At 35.2% G+C, this 22,109-nt stretch overlaps 1 protein-coding gene across 9 annotated transcripts in view; it reads right to left on the reverse strand.

Moving 5' to 3' along the window:
- LOC126811679 (mitogen-activated protein kinase kinase kinase 15) overlaps positions 1–22,109 on the reverse strand; it is a 56,751-nt gene that overhangs the window by 20,429 nt on the left and 14,213 nt on the right. For all 9 annotated transcript variants that reach the window (XM_050537505.2, XM_050537504.2, XM_050537503.2 and 6 more), the window contains exons 10-26: positions 19,956–20,068; positions 16,275–16,434; positions 14,599–14,677; positions 13,936–14,010; positions 13,556–13,627; positions 13,215–13,303; positions 12,961–13,056; positions 12,518–12,587; positions 11,111–11,241; positions 10,809–10,936; positions 10,432–10,535; positions 9,590–9,728; positions 8,944–9,005; positions 8,600–8,665; positions 7,302–7,402; positions 6,871–6,939; positions 6,582–6,640 (exon numbers count right to left, since the gene is read on the reverse strand). In XM_050537505.2, coding sequence (XP_050393462.1) covers positions 6,582–6,640; positions 6,871–6,939; positions 7,302–7,402; positions 8,600–8,665; positions 8,944–9,005; positions 9,590–9,728; positions 10,432–10,535; positions 10,809–10,936; positions 11,111–11,241; positions 12,518–12,587; positions 12,961–13,056; positions 13,215–13,303; positions 13,556–13,627; positions 13,936–14,010; positions 14,599–14,677; positions 16,275–16,434; positions 19,956–20,068 — 1,613 coding nt within the window. The remainder of the gene's footprint in view (positions 1–6,581; positions 6,641–6,870; positions 6,940–7,301; positions 7,403–8,599; positions 8,666–8,943; positions 9,006–9,589; positions 9,729–10,431; positions 10,536–10,808; positions 10,937–11,110; positions 11,242–12,517; positions 12,588–12,960; positions 13,057–13,214; positions 13,304–13,555; positions 13,628–13,935; positions 14,011–14,598; positions 14,678–16,274; positions 16,435–19,955; positions 20,069–22,109) is intronic.

Here is a 22,109-nt window from a genome sequence, read left to right on the forward strand (position 1 = left end):
CGTTCCGATATGTGCGAATATCGAAAGGAACCGAGATCTTTGGGTTTTAAGCATACATTTCAAGTTTAAACCAAATCGGATAAAAATTGTGACCTCTACAGTGTTCACAAGCCAAAAACGTGAATTTTCGTACAATCAGGGGCCATAATCCATGAAGTTACGGTCCGATACATGCCAATATTGAAAGGAACCGAGATCTTAGGGTGATAAACCTATATTTCAAGTTTCATTAAAATCGGATAAAAATTGTGACCTGTAGACGGACCGACAGGGACGACGACAATATACGTCCACATGAAAATGTGGGCGTATAAAAAGTAATTAGATGACACACATTTTTTAATTGCATATTTATCTTTTTATAATTCTCACTCAATTAAAATCAAAGTTGTCAAGCTCCAACAATCAAATTGCTCATCATTGAACTTAGTCAAGGTATTCATGTAATTATATATACGCCAAGTTCCACCATTCTCACTTAATTAGAATCAAAATTGTCGAGCTCCAAAGTCTGAATCTCAGCCAAAAATGCTCATTATTGAAATTAATCAAGGTATTCATGTAATCAACCTATACATCAAGTTTCATCACTCTAAAGCAAAGTTGTTATCATGTTCCAAAGCATCAACTAATCATATTGCGTATCTTTGCTTAGCCTAAGCAGAACATGCTCATCATTGAACTTAGTCAAGGCATTCATCAAATAAACATCTACACCAAGTTTGAAATTTCTAGCTCAATTAGATTAAAGCAGAGTCACTGTGTCCCAAAAAGTGTGACAGACCTATTTTAATAGTCCCCTGCTTTCTTCGAAAGGAGGGGAACAATTAGATAAGATAAGGCAGCGGTGTTACTTGGTCATTGAAAACCCAACAGTAACCGTTATCCGCGATCTATTCACATTAAATAAAATTTTTATAGATTAAAATGTCTGTTGCACAATAGCCGGGCATCGGCAGACTTGATCATAATAATAGGTCTAAATTATTAGTGATATGCTTCTAAGTTAAAGTTGGTTAATTCATTCATTCTTGGCATTTCATTTCTTCATCTTTCCCTACTCTGACAGGTTTCGAAATGACCTGTTCCAATGAGGTTGATGATTTGTTCTGACATAAATATTTAAAAGCATAAGCTTATCTTTGGATTTTTATATACAAAATAAGTTAAACAAGCCAACAGTGAGGCTGATGTCCCCCGCCGAAATAGGAAAATAATTAGAGGACACATATAAAAATCAAATTGCGTATCGCTCTGCTTACCCTGAGCAGAAAATGCTCATTATCAAACTTAGTCAAGGTATTACTGTAATGAAACTATACACCAAGTTTCATCAATCTCACTTAATTAGAACTAAAGTTATCGTGTCCCAAAGCATCAACCAATCAAATTGCTTATCTCTGCTTACCCTAAGCGGAAAATGCTCATCTTCGAACTCCATCAAGGCATTGACCTAATCAACACATACACCAAGTTTGAACATTCTAGCTCAATTAGGAAGAGAGTTATCGTGCCCCAAAGTTTTAACCAATCAAATTGCTTATCTCTGCTTACCCTAAGCGGAAAATGCTCATCTTCGAACTCCATCAAGGCATTGACCTAATAAACACATACACCAAGTTTGAACATTCTAGCTCAATTAAAAGTTATCGTGTCCCAAAGCATCAACCAATCAAATTGCTTATCTCTGCTTACCCTAAGCGGAAAATGCTCATCTTCGAACTCCATCAAGGCATTGACCTAATCAACACATACACCAAGTTTGAACATTCTAGCCCAATTAGGAAGAGAGTTATCGTGTCCCAAAGCATCAACCAATCAAATTGCTTATCTCTGCTTACCCTAAGCGGAAAATGCTCATCTTCGAACTCCATCAAGGCATTGACCTAATAAACACATACACCAAGTTTGAACATTCTAGCTCAATTAGGAAGAGAGTTATTGTGTCCCAAAAAGTGTGACGGACAGACAGACGGACAGACAGACGGACGGACGGACGGACAGACAGACGGACAGACAGACGGACGAACCCATTTTAATAGTCCCCTGCTTTCTTCGAAAGGCGGGGGACAATTATCTAACATGTCAGTCCAAAGAATTTATTACACATGTATTCGTTTCTCTAACCGTGAAGGAAGATAGTACCAATAACCTGTATGTTAATTGTCTTCAACTTCGACCCCAGCGGCACATGGCATCATGATAATATAAATACTTAAAAACGCAATGCCAAATTCAAAGGTTATTACATAACAATTGACAAAATCAAGATAACAAGCATCTGTGGATAATTTCATGAAAGAATTCACTACAAATGCACAACACCGAAACGTCAGAGAACCATGAAACAAAGCAGGGGTCAGCTGAAGTCAATATCGGGTATGTCCACCCTGAGCTCTTGCACATGCCGGAAGTCGCCTTGGCATGGACTGGCACAGATGTCTCACTACACGCTGTGGGATTGTTTGCCAATGATTTTGGAGTGCCTGTGCCAAATCTGCAACAGTTCGTGGTGGCACGGCTTGAGTTCGAACCCGTCATCCAAATTCATCCCAAAGGAGTTTGATCTGTTTCATGTCGGGAGACATAGCGGGTCAATCCATAACACGGACATGATGATTGTTTAGAAAGTCTCTTGTCAACTTGGCAGTGTGGGGTCGGGCGTTGTCATGCTGGAAAACCATCTGTTGACGGACGCCAAGTTGAGCCAGCAATGGAAGCAACACCGGACGAAGGATGGCGTCAACATAATGTTGAGCATTGAGATTGCCTTGGACCACCACCAACTGGGGCCGGAAGTTGACGTTGATAGCCGCCCTAACAATGACACCACCGCTCTCCAAAACGATCCCTTTCCAGCACGCAGTTACAAGCAAAGCGTTCATGTTGACGTCAGTAGATACGGTGATGTCCATCAGGAAAACTGAGGTTGAATCAGGATTTATCTGAGAAGATGACATTTTGCAGATACCCCTGATTTGCAGTCCATTGCTGTCTGGCAAGCTGATGACGATGCAAAAGGATCTGACCTTGGTAAGGTTGACGGCAGCGTAACCCAAGAGCAGCCAGACGCCTTCGGACTGTTTGAGGGCTGATCTGATGTTGCCGTGTTCCAACAGTTCCCCTGGCAGTAGCTGACTGGAACCTGTTGCGTAGATGCTGTAGTCGGATCTTGAGCAGCGGTTGTTACAGGTGGCGCTCCAGGTCGGGGTCAATCGGCAACTCTTCCAGTGGCGTGGAAGCCTTATCTGAGGTGAGCAATGGTCGATGGGTGGACATTAAAGTGTCTGCCGACTGCTACCTGTGAAGCCCCCCTGATACAGCATGGCAATAGCTCTGTTTCTGTTTTCTTGTGTAAGGCATGGTATTTTTTGAAGTGATGACTGTTGAAATAATTTAAAGGGCCAGAGTACAGGGAATGCACGTGCAAAACGTGAGACATGGGACTGCTTAAAATCGTGATAAAAGACAAGTGTTGCGTTTGCACGAACAAAGTTCATTACCGAGAACTGATATTGGATTCAAACCCAGAACTCTACAAAAAGAGACCCATCACAAGTTTCACCTATGTGCCATAAGATAGGAAAGCCCAAGAAAACGTTTACCAGAAATATTTCACGAATTAAGCATTGCGTTTTTAATAACTTTGAGTGTATGTTGTATTTGGTGAAAGAAAATGCTGTAAATACCATTCCTTGGTTTGAATGGCAGATATATAGCTTTTTTTTACTTCCTGTTTCACAGATGGACTTCGTATATATTTTCATTCTAGCCTACTAGACTTTATTTATCACCCACAGTGTCATGTTTATCAATAGATAGTGTATTTTAATGCATCAATTAGGAGATAAACACCGACTGTTTAGAATTTAGAGGACTGTTATTGTCCATTTAAGCGGTATCAAATGGACAATAACAGTCCGATAAATTCTAAACAGGAGGTGTTTATCGAAATGGTAGCCCAAAATATTTAACATTTTTCTAGGAATTCTTTCTTTCGCGATAGTTGATGGTCGTTTTTTGGTTTTAATGACGTAAATACCAAGGAAAACAATTTTGACGTAATGAAAATATCCGTGACGTAATAAGATAAACACTCATTTCCATTCTATTTGGTTCACACAGCGACTGGTTAATTGTGTCTATTTGGAAAGGGAGGTCACTCTGCGATAATTTCAAAGATCGAAACAGAAATCGTAAGTGTATTTTATGTACTTTTTAAATGATTTTAAACTCCAGCGGTGACTAGGTTCGAAATAAATTGCATATCATGTTTGATAAATGTCCATACACTTGTGTGACCGTGTAGATATATGCTGTGTACTGTACGCATGTGGTTGCTATGCTTGTTTACATTGTCATTTCGACGCTGTGAATGAATGTTATGTTTTTTCTTCGCAAAAAACCCTAGCCTGTGCATCTGTATGAAAATTAGTCTCTGTCCTATTCATATCAGTATCAGCCTGACTTGTATATCATTAACAAGCCAACAGTGAGGCTGATGTCCCCCGCCGAAATAGGAAAATAATTAGAGGACACATATAAATTTATCACAAATTATCTTTTACAAAGTATTGAACAATCAAACAGTATATCTTTACTTATAGTCTAAGCATACAATGTTTTTGATGGAATAATTATAGCATATTAAGGGGAAAACATGCTCTATGCCTACAGATCTAGAGTTTGGTTGTATCAACGGGTCTATTTTCCATCTTGCTGCAAGTTGTGCAAAGTTCACTGTTTTCTTTCTGTCATTAAATGTCAATTCATTATTGCATACTACATATTTAATTAATTTATAATAGTTTCTTTTTCAATTTGTTTTTTCCATTTATTTGTTTATTTACCTTGCCTATATTCATTGTATTGGATTGTATTGGAATTGCTCAATTGATGCTTTTATGAACCCATTTTAATAGTTCCCTGCTTTCTTCGAAAGGCGGGGGACAATCAAAGTAGGAGAGTTATTGTTTTCCAAAGTCTCGACCAATCAAATTGCGTATCGCTCTGCTTACCCTGAGCAGAAAATGCTCATTATCAAACTTAGTCAAGGTATTACTGTAATGAAACTATACACCAAGTTTCATCAATCTCACTTAATTAGAACTAAAGTTATCGTGTCCCAAAGCATCAACCAATCAAATTGCTTATCTCTGCTTACCCTAAGCGGAAAATGCTCATCTTCGAACTCCATCAAGGCATTGACCTAATCAACACATACACCAAGTTTGAACATTCTAGCTCAATTAGGAAGAGAGTTATCGTGCCCCAAAGTATCAACCAATCAAATTGCTTATCTCTGCTTACCCTAAGCGGAAAATGCTCATCTTCGAACTCCATCAAGGCATTGACCTAATAAACACATACACCAAGTTTGAACATTCTAGCTCAATTAAAAGTTATCGTGTCCCAAAGCATCAACCAATCAAATTGCTTATCTCTGCTTACCCTAAGCGGAAAATGCTCATCTTCGAACTCCATCAAGGCATTGACCTAATCAACACATACACCAAGTTTGAACATTCTAGCCCAATTAGGAAGAGAGTTATCGTGTCCCAAAGCATCAACCAATCAAATTGCTTATCTCTGCTTACCCTAAGCGGAAAATGCTCATCTTCGAACTCCATCAAGGCATTGACCTAATAAACACATACACCAAGTTTGAACATTCTAGCTCAATTAGGAAGAGAGTTATTGTGTCCCAAAAAGTGTGACGGACAGACAGACAGACGGACAGACAGACAGACAGACAGACAGACAGACAGACAGACAGACGGACGAACCCATTTTAATAGTCCCCTGCTTTCTTCGAAAGGCGGGGACAAAAATATATTACGGTCCATACGGAGTTCAATAAATTGTAGTATTTTTATTCACTTGTTGAAAATCTTCGATTTTGACCAGTCTAATTATGATAGACTGATAGAGTGACCATAGCAACCATTATTGTCAGACCAGCCTTGAAATTAAATTTACTTATTATCTTTCAAATACACTCCCTAACTATGTTTTGTGTGTTTCAGGTGTGTGTTTCAATAAGCCAATGGTTGAATTTCATTGTTGATGATATACAAGAACAAATTCATGAAGATTTCCTAGAATAAAGTTTTGAGGTGTAGAATTTTTGGCCACTGCAAACAAAGTCTAGCACCCAGAAAATATTCATTCGCAGTGAGTCGCCCAGGAAATTTAGAGGACTGTTATACTCATTCGACGCCACTTTTCGACCAATCAGAATCCAAGAAATTTCCATTTTGGGCTACAATTCATTGTTCATATTTGAAGGCAAACAAATATAGTTTTACAAATTTTACATGACAAATCTGTGACCTCACTAAATCTGACCAAATAATTATGGAAGTGCGTAATTATTACGGATGAAAACGGACATGTGGGTGGGTCATGTGAAGCAAACAACTAATTAACCGCAGCCTAATATTTATATATTATTCATTCTCTAATCTTATACAGAAGAAAATACATTAATCCTTTGACATTTCAAAGTCTTCATAATTCCCTCCTTCTATACTAAACACCAGAAGCCCTTTTCTAACCAATATTATAATTTGTTTATTTACCTGAAGTACTTCTATGTAAATCAGTCTCTTGAACTTTTTTCTTTTTCTTTTTATAGTTCCTAAATAAATCAGTAATACAAATAAGAACATTTTATCAACTCCAAGTACTGTAGTAACATCACTGCAGAATTTTAAAAAGACAGTACTCAAACACTTTTTATTAACTCAGTATGTTTTGGAAAGTAAATCACAGCTAATGACCATTAACTTATCCACAGCTGCAAAGATCTATGAATAAAAATTTTAGAAAACTAATGAAAATGTCTGCTTATGTTACAAAGTAACTTACTCTGTTATAAATCTGTCCTCTAATAAATCAGCTGCAGTTGCTCTTTTATCTGGACTTGGTTCAAAACATCTATAATATTAATCACAATTAAAACTGATTATTCTCAACAATACCTAAAGTAATAACTACATCATGAGTTTACAATAGATGACGTGTCTATACATATCAGATATACTAAACTTTAGCAATTTTGTGGAATGTCATACCCTGTTTAGAAATTACAAGGATATGATGAACTGAAAACTTGTCTAAATTCGGCATCCACTGCAGACAATATATTATAGGACATAGTCAACACGAGCCAGCATCACCTATGTTTTTGCTGTTATCTTTTGATGGACCTTTTTTTAATGCAAATGATCCAGAATCAACAATTATTCCGGCATGGCATTAAAAAATCTACCTGACAATTTAACCTAATAGATACTTACCTGAGAAGGAAAGAATGTGCAGCTTTTGACATACTGTCTGGAATTTCTGGATGCATCTTATAGAATCCAATTTTAAACATGGCTGCTTCAGCAGAACCAAGCTGTAATCAATTATATTGTCATAAAATGGTAAGAAATATGTTACTATCAGCATCTGTACTACACTAAGCAGCAAAAGAAACGTCAGGTTGGTATGTTACTCTGAATAGACGCATTGCAAAAAACTTGCCAAATGTTTTTATTATATATTTGTGACCACATCTCCCAACTTTACCTCAGCAATAAGGCTCCCTCACAAACACAGAATTCAAGCCAGGAAATGTTCTCAAAAGTGCAACCTGACTTTTGAGATGGTAATGTGTTTTTCATGATTTTCATGTAACTCATGCTGCACGTGCTGTTCACCGGGACCAGCCCTATAAAATGCACCCCTATACCTGGTTGAATCATTCACACTACAACTCAGCAGCATGCCACGACTCACGACAGTTCAGAGGAACCAGATGCTTGGAAGACTCAACGCTGGCCACACTGCCCAAGCCGTTGCCAATCACTTCCATGTCAACCAACTGCAGATGGCAGGACCAGAATATGGCGTCGACATGGCCAGCGTTATTCTGACCAATGTGTCATGGAACGAGACTCATGTGGAGGTCCACGCATAATGGTTTGGGGTGAAATCGGCCTGAACCAGAGTGTGTGTCCTGTGGTGTTCCAAAATCTTGGTCCAGGGAGAGGAGGCAGTATCACAGCAGTGCGCTACATCGATCAAGCTCTCAGAACCCACGTCAGACCACATTTCGAACGTCATCGAAACAACGTTTTCCAGCATGACAATGCCCGCACCCACACCGCCAGAGTTACTTGTGACTTTCTACAGCAGAACGGTGTGAACGTTATGCAGTCGCCAGCCCTTAGTGCTTATACTCTCAATCCACAGGAGGTATTATTACTATTATCGATATCTCTTTTTAGCATGAACTTATAGAATTTCCAAGAAAACTCATAATTTTTTTAGCATTTCCAAGGATACCAGCCTATAGCCAAAAAGTGACCTGTAGGTTTCTTGGACTTGCATTTAGCATTGTTCATGAAAGATTTGAAAAATCCATGCAGGCATAACTGAGAAAATTTGACTTTTGTTGTCATCATCACGCTTTATTATCAAGCTTTTTGGCCAAGTTTGGAACAAAGTTGGTGAATAAAATTAGCATTTTTTGGTTATTAATGATAAAGATATGAATATGGTTTAAATCAAAAAGAAATTATCGATAATATAAATACTAAATGCCACTTACTTCTATAAATGGTGGTTTTCCTGTAGCCATTTCTATAACTGTACAACCTAGTGACCATATGTCAGCCTATAGTATACGAATATAGATGTATGATTACAGTAATCATACCATTCTTCACATACACCACCACATCAATCTATCTCTTGTCAAATTTAATTTACTCTTCTGATTTTTTTGCACTACAGGCTATCTAATGTTTTGCCAATTTCAATTTATAAATACCTATCAAAATTTTGCTTCCTGTTCTTGGAAAAAATAAAAATTTAAAAATAAAAAAGTACTTTGTTGGTCTTGTCAAAATCTCTTTGTTTTATTATACAGTAAACAATAATAAATATAGTTACCGCGGGTCCATATCCTCTCGCACCTTTGTCTATAACTTCTGGTGCCATATACTGTATTGTACCTAAAAAAACATAACAAAGACTACTGTAGTTAAAATATCAAATATAGCTAACATCTTTATTGTATAAACTATAAATGATTAACTTTCACTCCTTTATTCAGTACTGTGTCTTCAGCCCTGTTTTGAACAGATAGCTGTATATTGTTTAAATTGCCTACACAGGGCATTTTTTAAAAGAAATATTCTAGAAAATCTTTAGAAGTACAATATTTTGAGTGCAACAATCTGGAAACGGCCCAATTTATGATAGCATTATTCTTAGTAGTTTTTTCTTTTTGTTGGTTCTCCAAACAATTTAGAGTACAACCCCTTTGAATTTCAGCATAAATCTTAGGAAAAATAAATTTGGGAATCTATATAGATTCTAGTAGCTGTCCCTGATTTCTCTCACAAAACCACTTATTCAATTTTTTGCAAACTCTTCACACTTGGGTGAGAATGGGCAACAGTTCCCTTTATATAGTAGTTGGGGATTTAAGTACAGGTGAAGTGATTCTGTTTCATCAGTGGTCCCCATCCTATTTATATACTCAGGAAAGACAGTTTATGGCGGATTTAACATTGGGCAAAATTGTAATACAAACCAGCAAATGTGTCAGCGCAGGGGTTAATACCAGCCAACCTTTTAGATGTACCAAAATCTGATATCTTTAAAACACCACTATATGTATTTACCAACACATTATCTCCTTTAATATCACGATGTACTATCTTATTATCATGCTAAAATATACAAACAACATTGTTACAAAAAGATACTCTCATCACAATATTTTGAATGGTTTTTAATTTTAACTTGGAAAATTTTCTGATTAAAGCCACAACATTTCAAACTAAAAGGCAAATAGATTACCAAAAATTATTTAAATGGATCCATTCTAATAGAAGTCATGGCCATCTAAACTGGTACATTCTATTGTTATCAATGATGCCATCTTTTTTTACTATCTTAGTTTGCTAGCCAATGCCTTAAAGATGCATTATATAAGAGCTAAATCTGCCTATTGTAAGTCCTCATTTTGGCTTAAAATGTTACATAAACTATTCTTTAAACATTTATTAACATGACAAGCCCATAATCAACTCTCTGGGCCATGGGATGACTATGATTTTAAGAAGAATAGAAAGCTGTGGCCATTTAACAGATTAGCTATTCTATCCCTAGAGCTCATTAACTCCCTAAGATAATTATTAATAGAAATCATATTAAGAAGTCTGTTCCAATAAAACTATGACTTTTCTCTGTCATAAAAGTAAAATAACGTGAATAAATCCCAAAAGAATTGTTTATTTTTAAAAATAAAAAAAATAAAACAAAAAGTCTCTCATGTCTGCAGCAGTGTTCAAAGTAAACATAAATATGACTTTTAATAAGAAATATTGCGCCAAGAGTCCAAACTTTGACTTATCAAAAAAATTTTATTACCAGATATTTGAGTCCTTCTAAAATCTGTTTAGTATAGTGAACTATGGTAGTTTCGTTATCTTTCAAAGGACCCCACTTAGATTGTAGAAGTTGTGATAAACTACCTGTAATTAAAGAAGATAAAACATCAATAATCCCTAATTAAAACTTTACACAATTTTAAAACATTAGTAACATCAAGAAAATAAATATACAATAAGTTATAACAGAATTGTATTAAAAAAAGTAGTTTGGTATGAAAATACATCATTTCTAATGTGATTTTTCCATACAAAACAGCTATGGCTTAAATAGCCCATATTACTACCTACAAAGTGGAAAACAGTTGAAATCACTTCAGCAGTTCAGGAGAAACATATGAAGATATTATTTGTTACCTCCAGGAACTTGTTCCATAAATATTTTGAAATATCCATCTTCACTCATAGAACCACGATACTCAACAATATTCTTATGTTTTAAACGACTGTGTAAATGGATCTCTTCATGAAGAGGTTGTACTTCTCTGAAATAATAGCATTTTAGCAAATTAAATTCTAAATTCAAACTTAGTACATGAACTTTTATAATCTACATATTCTTCAAAATTCAATGAAAAAATCTGAAAATTCTATTTGTTTGGAATTTATACTAAAACTGACAATGTGATTGTAGACGATGTTCATAGAATATTACGTACTGTTTACACTTCTCTGGTACTTCTTTTACTGCTATTTTAATTTGTCGTTTATCTCTGGCAGCATATACACAACCATAGGTACCTCTTCCTAGCAGCATTCTATTACCTTTCTCATCAAGATCATACACATACTGTAAAACATATAACATTTTAACACATCACAAAGCTTAATTATTATGAAATATTCAATCAAACATATACAACTAAGGAACTATGAGAATATGAATGCTAAAATATTAACATATTTAAAATGTACAATAATTGACTAATGATTTGCAAATTTTCATATTGTTGTATGCCATCAAATTATACCAAAATCCTAGTTAATACTTTAGATATTCAAACATCTGCCTTAATGCAGAAAACAATCTCTCTCCTACCTAAGTCACAGATGTTAAACCATGTAAGATCACTCATCAGTGTAATTTGATACTGTAAACTGGTCACTTCAGATTTTATGTATTGTACATGTATAAAGATACCAGGACAATATTCAGTAACCTCCATCCCCAACCAAGATCCCTCATAACTTAAAGGGGCATTATGGGAGATTAGATAAAGAGCTGGCAGTTCTCACTAAATAGTTAAAGATAGGTTGCCAGGCAACGTAAACATACGCCCACAGCAGCTATATCGTCCGGGCAGTCAACAAGAGTTGTCGCATATTTTTACTTTTTTTGGTAATAAAACATTTATAATACATTAAAATCTGATTAAGAGTAACAACTTATTAAGTAATTATCAGAAAACCATTAGAATTTGTTTGGTTTTTATAAAGTTCTGCCCCATGCTAACGTTAAGTATACGAAACTTTTAACATCATGGATTTAGCTGTTCAAGTCATAAAGATTCATTGAAAATCAATATACTTCTTCGTCTCACGACCTTAAACACTGTGTATAAATTTAAAGTCAATCGGATATTAACTTTAGCCTCTAGAGCTTCCACAAGATTTTTCAAAGTGATCAAGGGCTATAACTCTGGCAGTATTTATTGGAAATCGCTGAAAATCAATAAGACCACATTTCAATGTGGGCGTATAAAAACTAGATAATGTAAAGGGAATTTGCTGAAAATTTCAGTCAAATTGATCCACTCTAAACCGAGATCTTAGCTTTTGAATTTTATGCCTAGCCTCGAACATCATTACGAAAGTAGGTACGATAAAAAAAATATAGTCTCAATTATCCATTTTTGGATTTAATCATCAATGAGTGTTGAGCTGCAGATCAGATTCAAATCCATGACATCGAGAGTTGATTATGGTCTGGATAAGTTAATTAATATCTAATTAATAATTTAGATAATATTTCAGGCCTAAAGAATGACCTGCAATAGGCATATTTAGCTCTTGCACGATGTATGTTTAATAGAGTACTCTAAAATATATATTCATCCAAGACCTACCTCAACAACATCTTCTACAGCATCATCTATATAACAAAATGATGTCATTTCACATACCAAGCTGTTAAACCTAGAATTTAAAAATATATTATAAAACAACATTTTCATTACATACCATTATCACTGAAGGAAAAGGTAAGAACAAGCCAGCCAGTAATGCTGATCCCCTAACCCCCTCCCCTTGTCAACCCCGATATAAATAGATGAAAATTAATTAATCACTTGCTCAAATTGCATACCACAGTCAGGCAAAAAAAGGCTCATCATTGAACTCAGTCAGCTTGAACATTCTACCTCAATTAGAAGCAGAGTTATTGTGTCCCAAAGATTGTCCCCTGCTTTCTTTGAAAGGTGGGGCGCAAAAATACTTCAAAATACTCCTACACTCAATAAAAGCAATAGATTTCAAATAATTTGAATTACAGAAAAAAAAATATACTTGCTTCATTTTTTGGAAGTTGGATGGAAAAAAAATATGAAAATCATCAGAGTTTTCCTGAACATACAGAAACACTGCCCTGACATCTCTCTTATACATACTGAAAATAATATACAAACAATACAAACTTTATTCATATTCCACATCATTTTTCTATATAAATCATCAAGTTATGTTTAAATACCTGGTACATGAAATATGATCAATAGAATAAAAGATCAATATAAGTTTCTAATATAAACATTTTCAGCTTGTTACCTGACTCTCTTGATAGCATCAGATTCAAATGTCCATTCTCCTATTTCGTTACTAGAAGGATCTTGAACAACATGCCACAATTTTACACACTATAAAATAACACAATAAAGAAGAAATGATATATTTTATCTATATATAGCTTTACTGGATGGATGAACAGACAAAGTGCGATGGAACTGGATATGAAATTAATCTCGTAATCTCCGCCCCTCAATAATTTGATCTGACAAGTTACCATACTGTTGTATAAGGACTGTTAGTTGTCTTGGGGAAATTAATACCTCATATTTACGTTGGTTTTTTTTCTCTCTCTGAATTATAAATAATTGCATATATCTAACCTTATCTTCAGTATCCATGTTTATCTGTATATAACTAGGGCTATATTGCTTATTAGGTTCTAATATCAAAACCTACAATAGAAAATAAATCAATTCAATTTACAAAAAAACCATAGTATATCAAATACGAGCGACACCAAATTGCTACATTACTTGTATGCAAACTAGTTCAGTAAGTAGAAAGTGACTTGGCATTTATTCACTAAACACAGCGGGTGTACAACAAGTGTACTGTTCAATAGATCAATGGAGATGAACCCTGTGTGTAACATAGGCAAGATGTTTAATAAACAGTGTTATGCAAACATTAAAAAAAAGCAAAAACTGGGAAAAAAGGTAACTCTTTGTGATGGTCTTAATTACAGTGTGTCTTTACCTACCGGAAATCTAATACCAACAACTTCAGCTTCAGGTTTTATTGCTTCCACAAAAAAATCCATCCAGAAATCAAATAACTAAAAAACATAACACATATAAACTATAAAATAAAACAAAAAGTAAATAATGAAAGATAACACAACAATAAAAATGTTGTCTATCTATATAGCCTAGTTTTCTATCATTCAGAATTTACCAAGCTATGACTCTTGATGTTGAGAAAATGAGGATGTAAATTATACAATTATATTCACTGGTAGCCACCCGGCTTCTCTAGCTAGATTATCTGTCTAGGTCTAATGTTGTGTCCAGTAAATTTAACATTGCACACAGTCAGGTAACAATAGGACTAGCAAATGCAATTTAGAACTATACCTCAGAGTTGCTAGGAGTTGTATGCCCGCAGAAAGAAAGACTGGTTCATTCTGAGAAGTGATTGATAGTATGCTGATCAAAGTGGTATAGTTCTTAAAAGATCAGTACATAATGTGCACATACTTTTAGTAGATTATAGCTTTGTCACAAATTATATTGATATGAATATTTGACCTGTAAAAATGAAACCAGAAAAGCAAAATCAACTCATTAACACCCTTGCAAGATGATATTCTTAACCTGCACAAAAGTCCTGGGTGGATCCATTTCCATATTGTATTAATACTTACTGGATCCATGGCAGTATTTCTTATCTGTCTACGGAATCGATTAATCAGAACAATATTTCCTACTGTTGATTTCAGGTACCTAAATAAATGAGAGTGCATTTAAGAACAAGATTGTTTTTTATTTCATACATTTTTTTCATTGTCTTTTCAATGCATGGTGTTCATCTGCCCTAAATAGGATTCAAATGGTCACTCTACAAATTTTATAAAGATAGGTTGCCATGCAACAAAACATACGCCTACAGCAGCCAAGTCGTCCAAGCAGTCAACAAGAATTGTCGCATATTTTTTCTATTGTTGGTAATGAAACATTTATAATACACTAAAATCTGATTAAGAGTAACAACTCATTAAGAAATTATCCGAAAATCATTAGAAATAGTTTGGCTTTTAGTTCTACCCCATGCTAACTTTTAGTATACGACGCATTTAATATCATGGATTTAGCTGTTCAAGTTATCAAAATTCATTGAAAATCAATATACTTGTTCGTCTTGAAGACCTTAAACTCTGTTCATCAATCTATAGTCAATCGGATGATAACTTTGGTCTCTAGAGCATCCACAAGATTTTTCAAAGTGATCAAGGGCCATAACTCTTGTAGTAAATATAGGAAATCATTGAAAATCAATGGATTTCTTCGTCTCAAGACCTTAAGCAATGTGTATAAATTTAAAGTCAATTGGATATTCACTTTAGCCTCTAGAGCGTCCACAAGATATTTCAAAGTGATCAAGGGCAATAACTGCTGAAATTCAATAGACCTCTGTTTCACACATTTAAATGATGCATATAAATTTCATACATATCAGATGATTACTTTCATCAATCGAGCATTAACAAGATTGAACAAGGTGAAATAAGGGCAATAACTCTAGAATTAATTATTGTAAATTGCTGAAATTCAATAGGCTTCCTGGTTTCACTAATTTAAATAAGGCATATAAATTTTACAAAGATCGGATGATAACTTTCAGCGTTAGAGCATTCACAAGGTTCAATAAAGTGAAACGAGCAATAATACTAGATGTAATAAATTTCATACAGATCGGCAGATAACTTCAGAGGTTTGAGCATTCACAAAGTGAAACAAGGACCATAACTCTAGAAGTAATAAACAGAAATTGCTGAAATTCAATAGGCTTTTTCATCTCAATAATGCAAACCACATATATCAATTTTAAAACAATCGAATAATAACTTTTGGAGTTAGAGCGTTCACAAGAAATTGTGGACATCAGACAGACGGTCCAACGGACAGGGGCGACGACACATTTTCATGTGGGCGTATAAAAACAGTCCATGCAGTTCCTTTCTGTTGCTTTTTAAAATTGTCTTTAGTAAAAGAATTCAAAATATGATATGAATTTCTTCATCAAAAAGATCTGATAACAATCCCAATAATTTTTATAAATCTTAATATCTGTTTAAAACAGAATTGGAATTTCCTCTACACTAACTGAAAAAAAGGAGCATACAATATAAGTGATATTCTTTATGCAAGCTGACTTGAGGTAAGCTCTGAATTCTGGTTTCACAAAGCAGGCATATACAAGAACTTGCAATATTACCCCAAGGTGGATGTGGATGTAAAATATGGTGAACTAGAATAACAGCAACCAATATCATCTTGAAAGCAAGTAAATTCATGAAGACATTTTCTAATTAGAACTTACCAATTAGGAGGTTCTAGTTTAAACATACAATATGCGGCTTGTGATGCTTTACTATAATCCTCTGCTAAAACACTAATCTCAAAAAATGTAGCTACATCCCAATAATCTGTTAACGACTGTAAGCTACCTTTCTTTCCAATTAAATTATTTAATATAATACCTGAAATTATAATTTAAATTATTTAATATAAGTTATAACACCTGAAATTATAGTGTAAATCCTTTAATATACCATAATAGAATACCTCAAATTATAGTTTAAATTATTCAAAATTAATCCTTATCACTAATAATGGCAACTCAAATGTGCGAACAAAATGTCCCGAATTCACAGATTGCAATCTTACATCGAAAATTTTCCCTACTGACAGTTTAACTCAACACGGTGAATGTGCACGCTTCGGTGGCTTGTCTGGAAGTGATTTCTGGCTAGTTTCGCAGTACGATAACACTTGGCACAAGAGTCTATAAGTCTATAAATAGCCATCGCACATGAAATTCTCTACACATCTATCAACTATTAGTCGTAAAAAATCTATTATAGACGATTCTGAATAGCAGTGATATTTAACTTTTTTGTCACTACAGCAGCTTTAGAAATTATGTTTGTTTTATTTTTTAAATTGCTTTATCATTAACCATACCGTTAGGAGCAGCATCTTTTGGTTTAGTATAAATAATATCTCTGAAACACTCGGGTTAGACAAGAACATGATACTAGAAGCAGTTTAATTTTACTTTTACAAAGTTCTTAAAACAATTGTTGAGTTGCCTAATGTGCGTGTTTCTAAACTGAATGTCTTGTTTCAGCTTTCTGTTATGTTTCGTAAAAAAGTAGTCTTGATTATCCCGGCCTGTTAATCAGACGGAAAATGGTCGGTAAACTGGTTAAGTGAGACTAATTTCAACACAGGGGACATAACCTATTTTTTACTAAAAAGTGCCCAGATGTTATGGCCGACACTCGTAACCATTTTTCAGTCTATTATTTATGGATGGTTAAATAGTCTTAGTTTATTAGGTACAACATGACCGTTTATTTAGTGACTATAAATGTGCAAAACTTATTTAAGGCTTGGTATATATATATAGATATATACTATTCAAAAAAAGTAGGGGATATTTGATTTTGGGGGCATACTACTAAAATATGCAAATGACTACGAAAAAAGTCACTATAGAACCTAACAGAAGAAACATTTCCAGTTACATGTGACGCCCAAACGCACCAATAGCTACCGCATGAAATGCAGGTGATGCTTGGGATCATCATGGGGGTCCAACCCAAGATTTGCACGACTCTGACTTTGAATGTTACAGTCATTTTGGCATTGAATTCCAGGGTGGAAACATCAGTTTAATTGTTTTAGTGACCAGAAAACCAATTTTGATATGCGTCGGCTTACCCAAAATGAAAGGTTACGTGCCCTTGGCATGCTACAGATCGGCACAACACAGGCGGTTGTGGCGCGGACGATGAATGTTTCTCAGTCTGTCATAAGCAGGCTATGGTCCAGATACCGTGATACACAATCTGTACAGGACAGACCACGCTCAGGTCATCACAGCAAATTAGATCAGCGCTCGTCTTCAAACAGACACTGGTGTGAGAGTGAGTTGCCAGACGATTCGGAATCGACTGCATAGGGGTCACCTTCGCGCCCGACGTCCTCGCGTGATCCCTTGTTTGAGAGATCATCACATTCAGGCAAGACGTCGTTGGTGTAGGGATCGTCAACACTGGGATAATCGACGCTGGAGCAATGTGATGTTTTCAGATGAGTCAAGGTTCACTGTTGATTTTTTGGACAGACGTAGGAGGGTGTGGCGTCGTCGAAACGAGCGCTTCCAAGACGTTAACGTCATCAGACATGATCGATTTGGGGGTGGTTCTGTTATGGTGTGGGGAGGCATCACTGTTGCTGGAAGAACGGCTTTACACGTTGTTGCAGGGCGTGTTACAGGCCAGTACTACCGGGACAACATCTTGGCAGTCCATGTTGTGCCGTTCGCACGACGTCATGGCCGCCGTTTCATCTTCCAGGATGACAACGCGAGATGTCACAGGGCCAGGATCGTTACAGGTTACCTCCAACAACAGAACATCACCACATTACCTTGGCCAGCACTGAGTCCCGACCTCTCCCCCATCGAGCATGTCTGGGACATGCTTGGACAGAGGTTACGTCAACGTCAACAACGTCCTGCCAATGTCCAAGAACTTGCTGCTGCGTTGCAACAGGAATGGGACAATCTGGACCAAAATGACCTTAGACGTCTCATTAGGAGTATGCCACGTCGGATCAATGCTTGTTTGGCGAACAGAGGAGGATTTACCCGTTACTGACTTGGTTGTGATGCTGTGGTAACTTTGCTGTTTGACCCCGGGTATCATTTTACCCTTATAATGGTCAGTCTGTGTCTTACTTAGTCTAACGATCATTTGGAATAAATCGATGAATGTGAACTTCATTTCATTTTGTCATTTGTTTCTTCGTCAGTTTCATTAGGTGACTTTAATAACACTTAAAAATCAAATATCCCCTACTTTTTTTGAATAGTATATATATAAATATTATGGTGTAATTGTCAAGATATTTGGAAATATTTATTTATGGTGGGGCACCTTAATTCTAGCTGGTTCGTTTCAAAATGGATTTTAAACCCTGGGCTGTACATGCTCCGGTAACATAATTTCATAATTTTCATTGAGTATGGGATATGGAAAATTACTATATAATTATTTACCTTAGAGTTTACTACAAATATATTACATTAGATAAATATTATAATCCACGGATATAATGAGCGACAATAATAACTGTTAACTTAATATTTCTTCTTTGAGCAGCACTTAGCAATTGGCACAATAAGACAATATGGAACACAATTACTATCTTAACTAAAGCGACACTTCATTGAGGGTTCTCAAGCAAACTCGAATGTAAAGTAGCTAGATTCATGAATGTAGGTTTTAAATTACATCTTCTAGATGATTGTATTTTCAATTCTACATTCTCATTATTTCTATTTTCATTGCTTCATTATTAATGTTCTCAACTGGAAGAAACATACTGTTATTTTAAAAATATTTTCACACGTAATATTATTAACATTCTCTATTAAAGTAAGTAGTCATCACTATCTAATTACCTGCCTTGGAGTTTACAAAAATGGTATATTCAGATAAATATATATTACAAAGTATATAATTAGCTCTATAGTTTTCACTGTTAACTTACTATTTCTAATTCTAAAATGGCTACTTTCATGAATCTGAGTTTAAAATTACATCTCCTAATTGATTGTATTTTCAATTTTACTTTCTCATTATTTTTAGTTTTCATTGCTGCTTTATTAATAAATGTTTCCGAACTAAAATGACAATTCTTGCCATTTCCTCAAATTTGCAGAATGGAGCTTAGAATACTTTAGATATTAGTCACCCCTAATGTAAAATTGTGTCAAATGTTTTGTTTTAAGACAAGTGAAATAATGTAATATAAAAAATGTGTTGGACACATGTTAACCATTCTACTGATGACAAACTTATTGTTTAAGTTCTTTAGTTTTAAGTCATTTTATTTTCTACTGTATAGCTAATATAGTAGGAAGAGACGACCTAGAATTATATCCTGTTGCATGAAAACAATAGCTTTATAATACATGTTATACATTTACCAATACGTTGTAGTTCCTGACAGTTTGAGAAATCTTTTCCTGATATAACAAGTAGTGTAGCAAGATTTATACCAGCATATTCGTTTGGTTGGACATCAAAACCCTTTCTATACCTGTAACATAATTTGTAATAAAATCGTGCAGAATTTACACCATCAACAAATTTATAAATGAAATGAAATGGGGTTTAACGTCCTACTGTTCTGCTCCTATATACTGGGCTAATGAAGACGGGCATACGCCATACAGTGTGCTATGAGGGAAATTTTGCCCGGGCAGCGGCACTATCGCCTACTCTTATATCGAATTTCAACTGCCAAGGGATCTCTTACGTGCGTTCCAATGTATACACGGGACCTCGGTTTTCCGTATCATCCGAAGGACTAGACAGCTGTCCTAGCCAGGCCCTCCGTTCTGCACCACTGACAAGGGGAAACCACGTCGGAACCTAGCCACCGTGGCTCCCAACAAATTTATAATGACTTGACCTCTTTGATTTGTGTCACAAAACTGAAATTGTAGATTTATTTAAGTTTGTTTTTCGAGGTGGATTTCTGTCTACACAAAAATGTGTAGATCAATGGATAGAGTCAATATTGAGATATAACTGATTATGCATTCAACAATTTACCAACACAAAACTAAAATTAGTTAATATTTTGAAACAAAAATTGAACTGTATAGATCTTGTCCGATAACACATCAAATCACTTCAATTTTAATAGCTTTATTTTATCCTAATCAAAGCGGTTTAGCTCCTTTGTATTAGTATTATATGGTTTGTTTGTGTTTGGTGAAGTTCATCTGCAATTACTATTTAAATTTGTCTAGATGTGATGGTGTCAAGTACATGCATGGTATGATATGCTTACTCTTGACTGAACACCTGATGTCACTGTCTTGTCGTGTACAGCCTTTCTGTATAGTTGATATCAATATAGAAAGTAGCAATAAAAGACAACACAAGCAGTTGCAATGCAAAATAAACCCACATTTTGCAAGAGATGGACAGAAAACACGCTAAAAAGATAGGTTGCCAGGCAACGAAACATACGCCCACAACAGCTAAATCGTCCGAGCAGTCAACAAGAGTTGTCGCATATTTTTACTTTTTTCCGTAATGAAACATTATAATACACTAAAATTATAATTATCAGAAAACCATTAGAGTTTGTTTGTTTTTATAAAGTTCTGCCACATGCTAACGTTTTGTATACAAAACTTTTAATATCATGGATTTAGCTGTTCAAGACATAAAAATTCATTGAAAATCAATATACTTGTTCGTCTCAAGATCTTAAACTATCAATCTGAAGTCAATCGGATGATAACTTTAGCCTTTAGAGCGTCAGAAAGTGATCAAGGGCCATAACTTTGGCAGTAATTATTGGAAATTGTTGAAAATCAATAGGATTCTTTGTCTCATGACCTTAAACACTGTGTATAAATTTAAAGTCAATCAGATATTATCTTTGTCCTCTAGAGCATCCACAAGATTTTTCAAGTTATCAAGGGCCATAACTCTAGCAGTAATTATCGTAAATCGCTGAAAATCAATAGGCTTCTTCGTCTCATGACCTTAAACACTGTGTATAAATTTGAAGTCAATCAGATATTAACTTTGACCTCTAGAGCGTCCACAAGATTTTTCAAAGTGATCAAGGGCCATAACTCTGGCAGTAATTATCAGAAATCGCTGAAAATCAATAGGCTTCTTCGTCTCATGACCTTAAACACTGTGTATAAATTTAAAGTCAATCGGATATTAACCTAGGCTTCTAGAGCATCCACAAGATTTTTCAAAGTGATCAAGGGCCGTAACTCTGGCAGTAATTATTGGAAATCGCTGAAAATCAATAGGCTTCTTCGACTCGTGACCTTAAACACTGTGTATAAATTTAAAGTCAATCGGATATTAACTTTCGCCCTTAGAGCGTCCACAAGATTTTTTGAAGTGATCAAGGGCCATAACTCTGGAAGTTATTATTGGAAATCGCTGAAAATCCATAGTCTTCCTCGTCTCATGACCTTAAACACTGTGTATAAATTTAAAGTCAATCGGATATTAACTTTGGCCCTTAGAGCGTCCACAAGATTTTTTGAAGTGATCAAGGGCCATAACTCTGGAAGTAATTATTGGAATCGCTGAAAATC

Source organism: Patella vulgata, chromosome 2, assembly GCF_932274485.2.
Source record: "Patella vulgata chromosome 2, xgPatVulg1.2, whole genome shotgun sequence".
Classification (NCBI taxonomy): Eukaryota; Metazoa; Mollusca; class Gastropoda; family Patellidae; genus Patella; species Patella vulgata.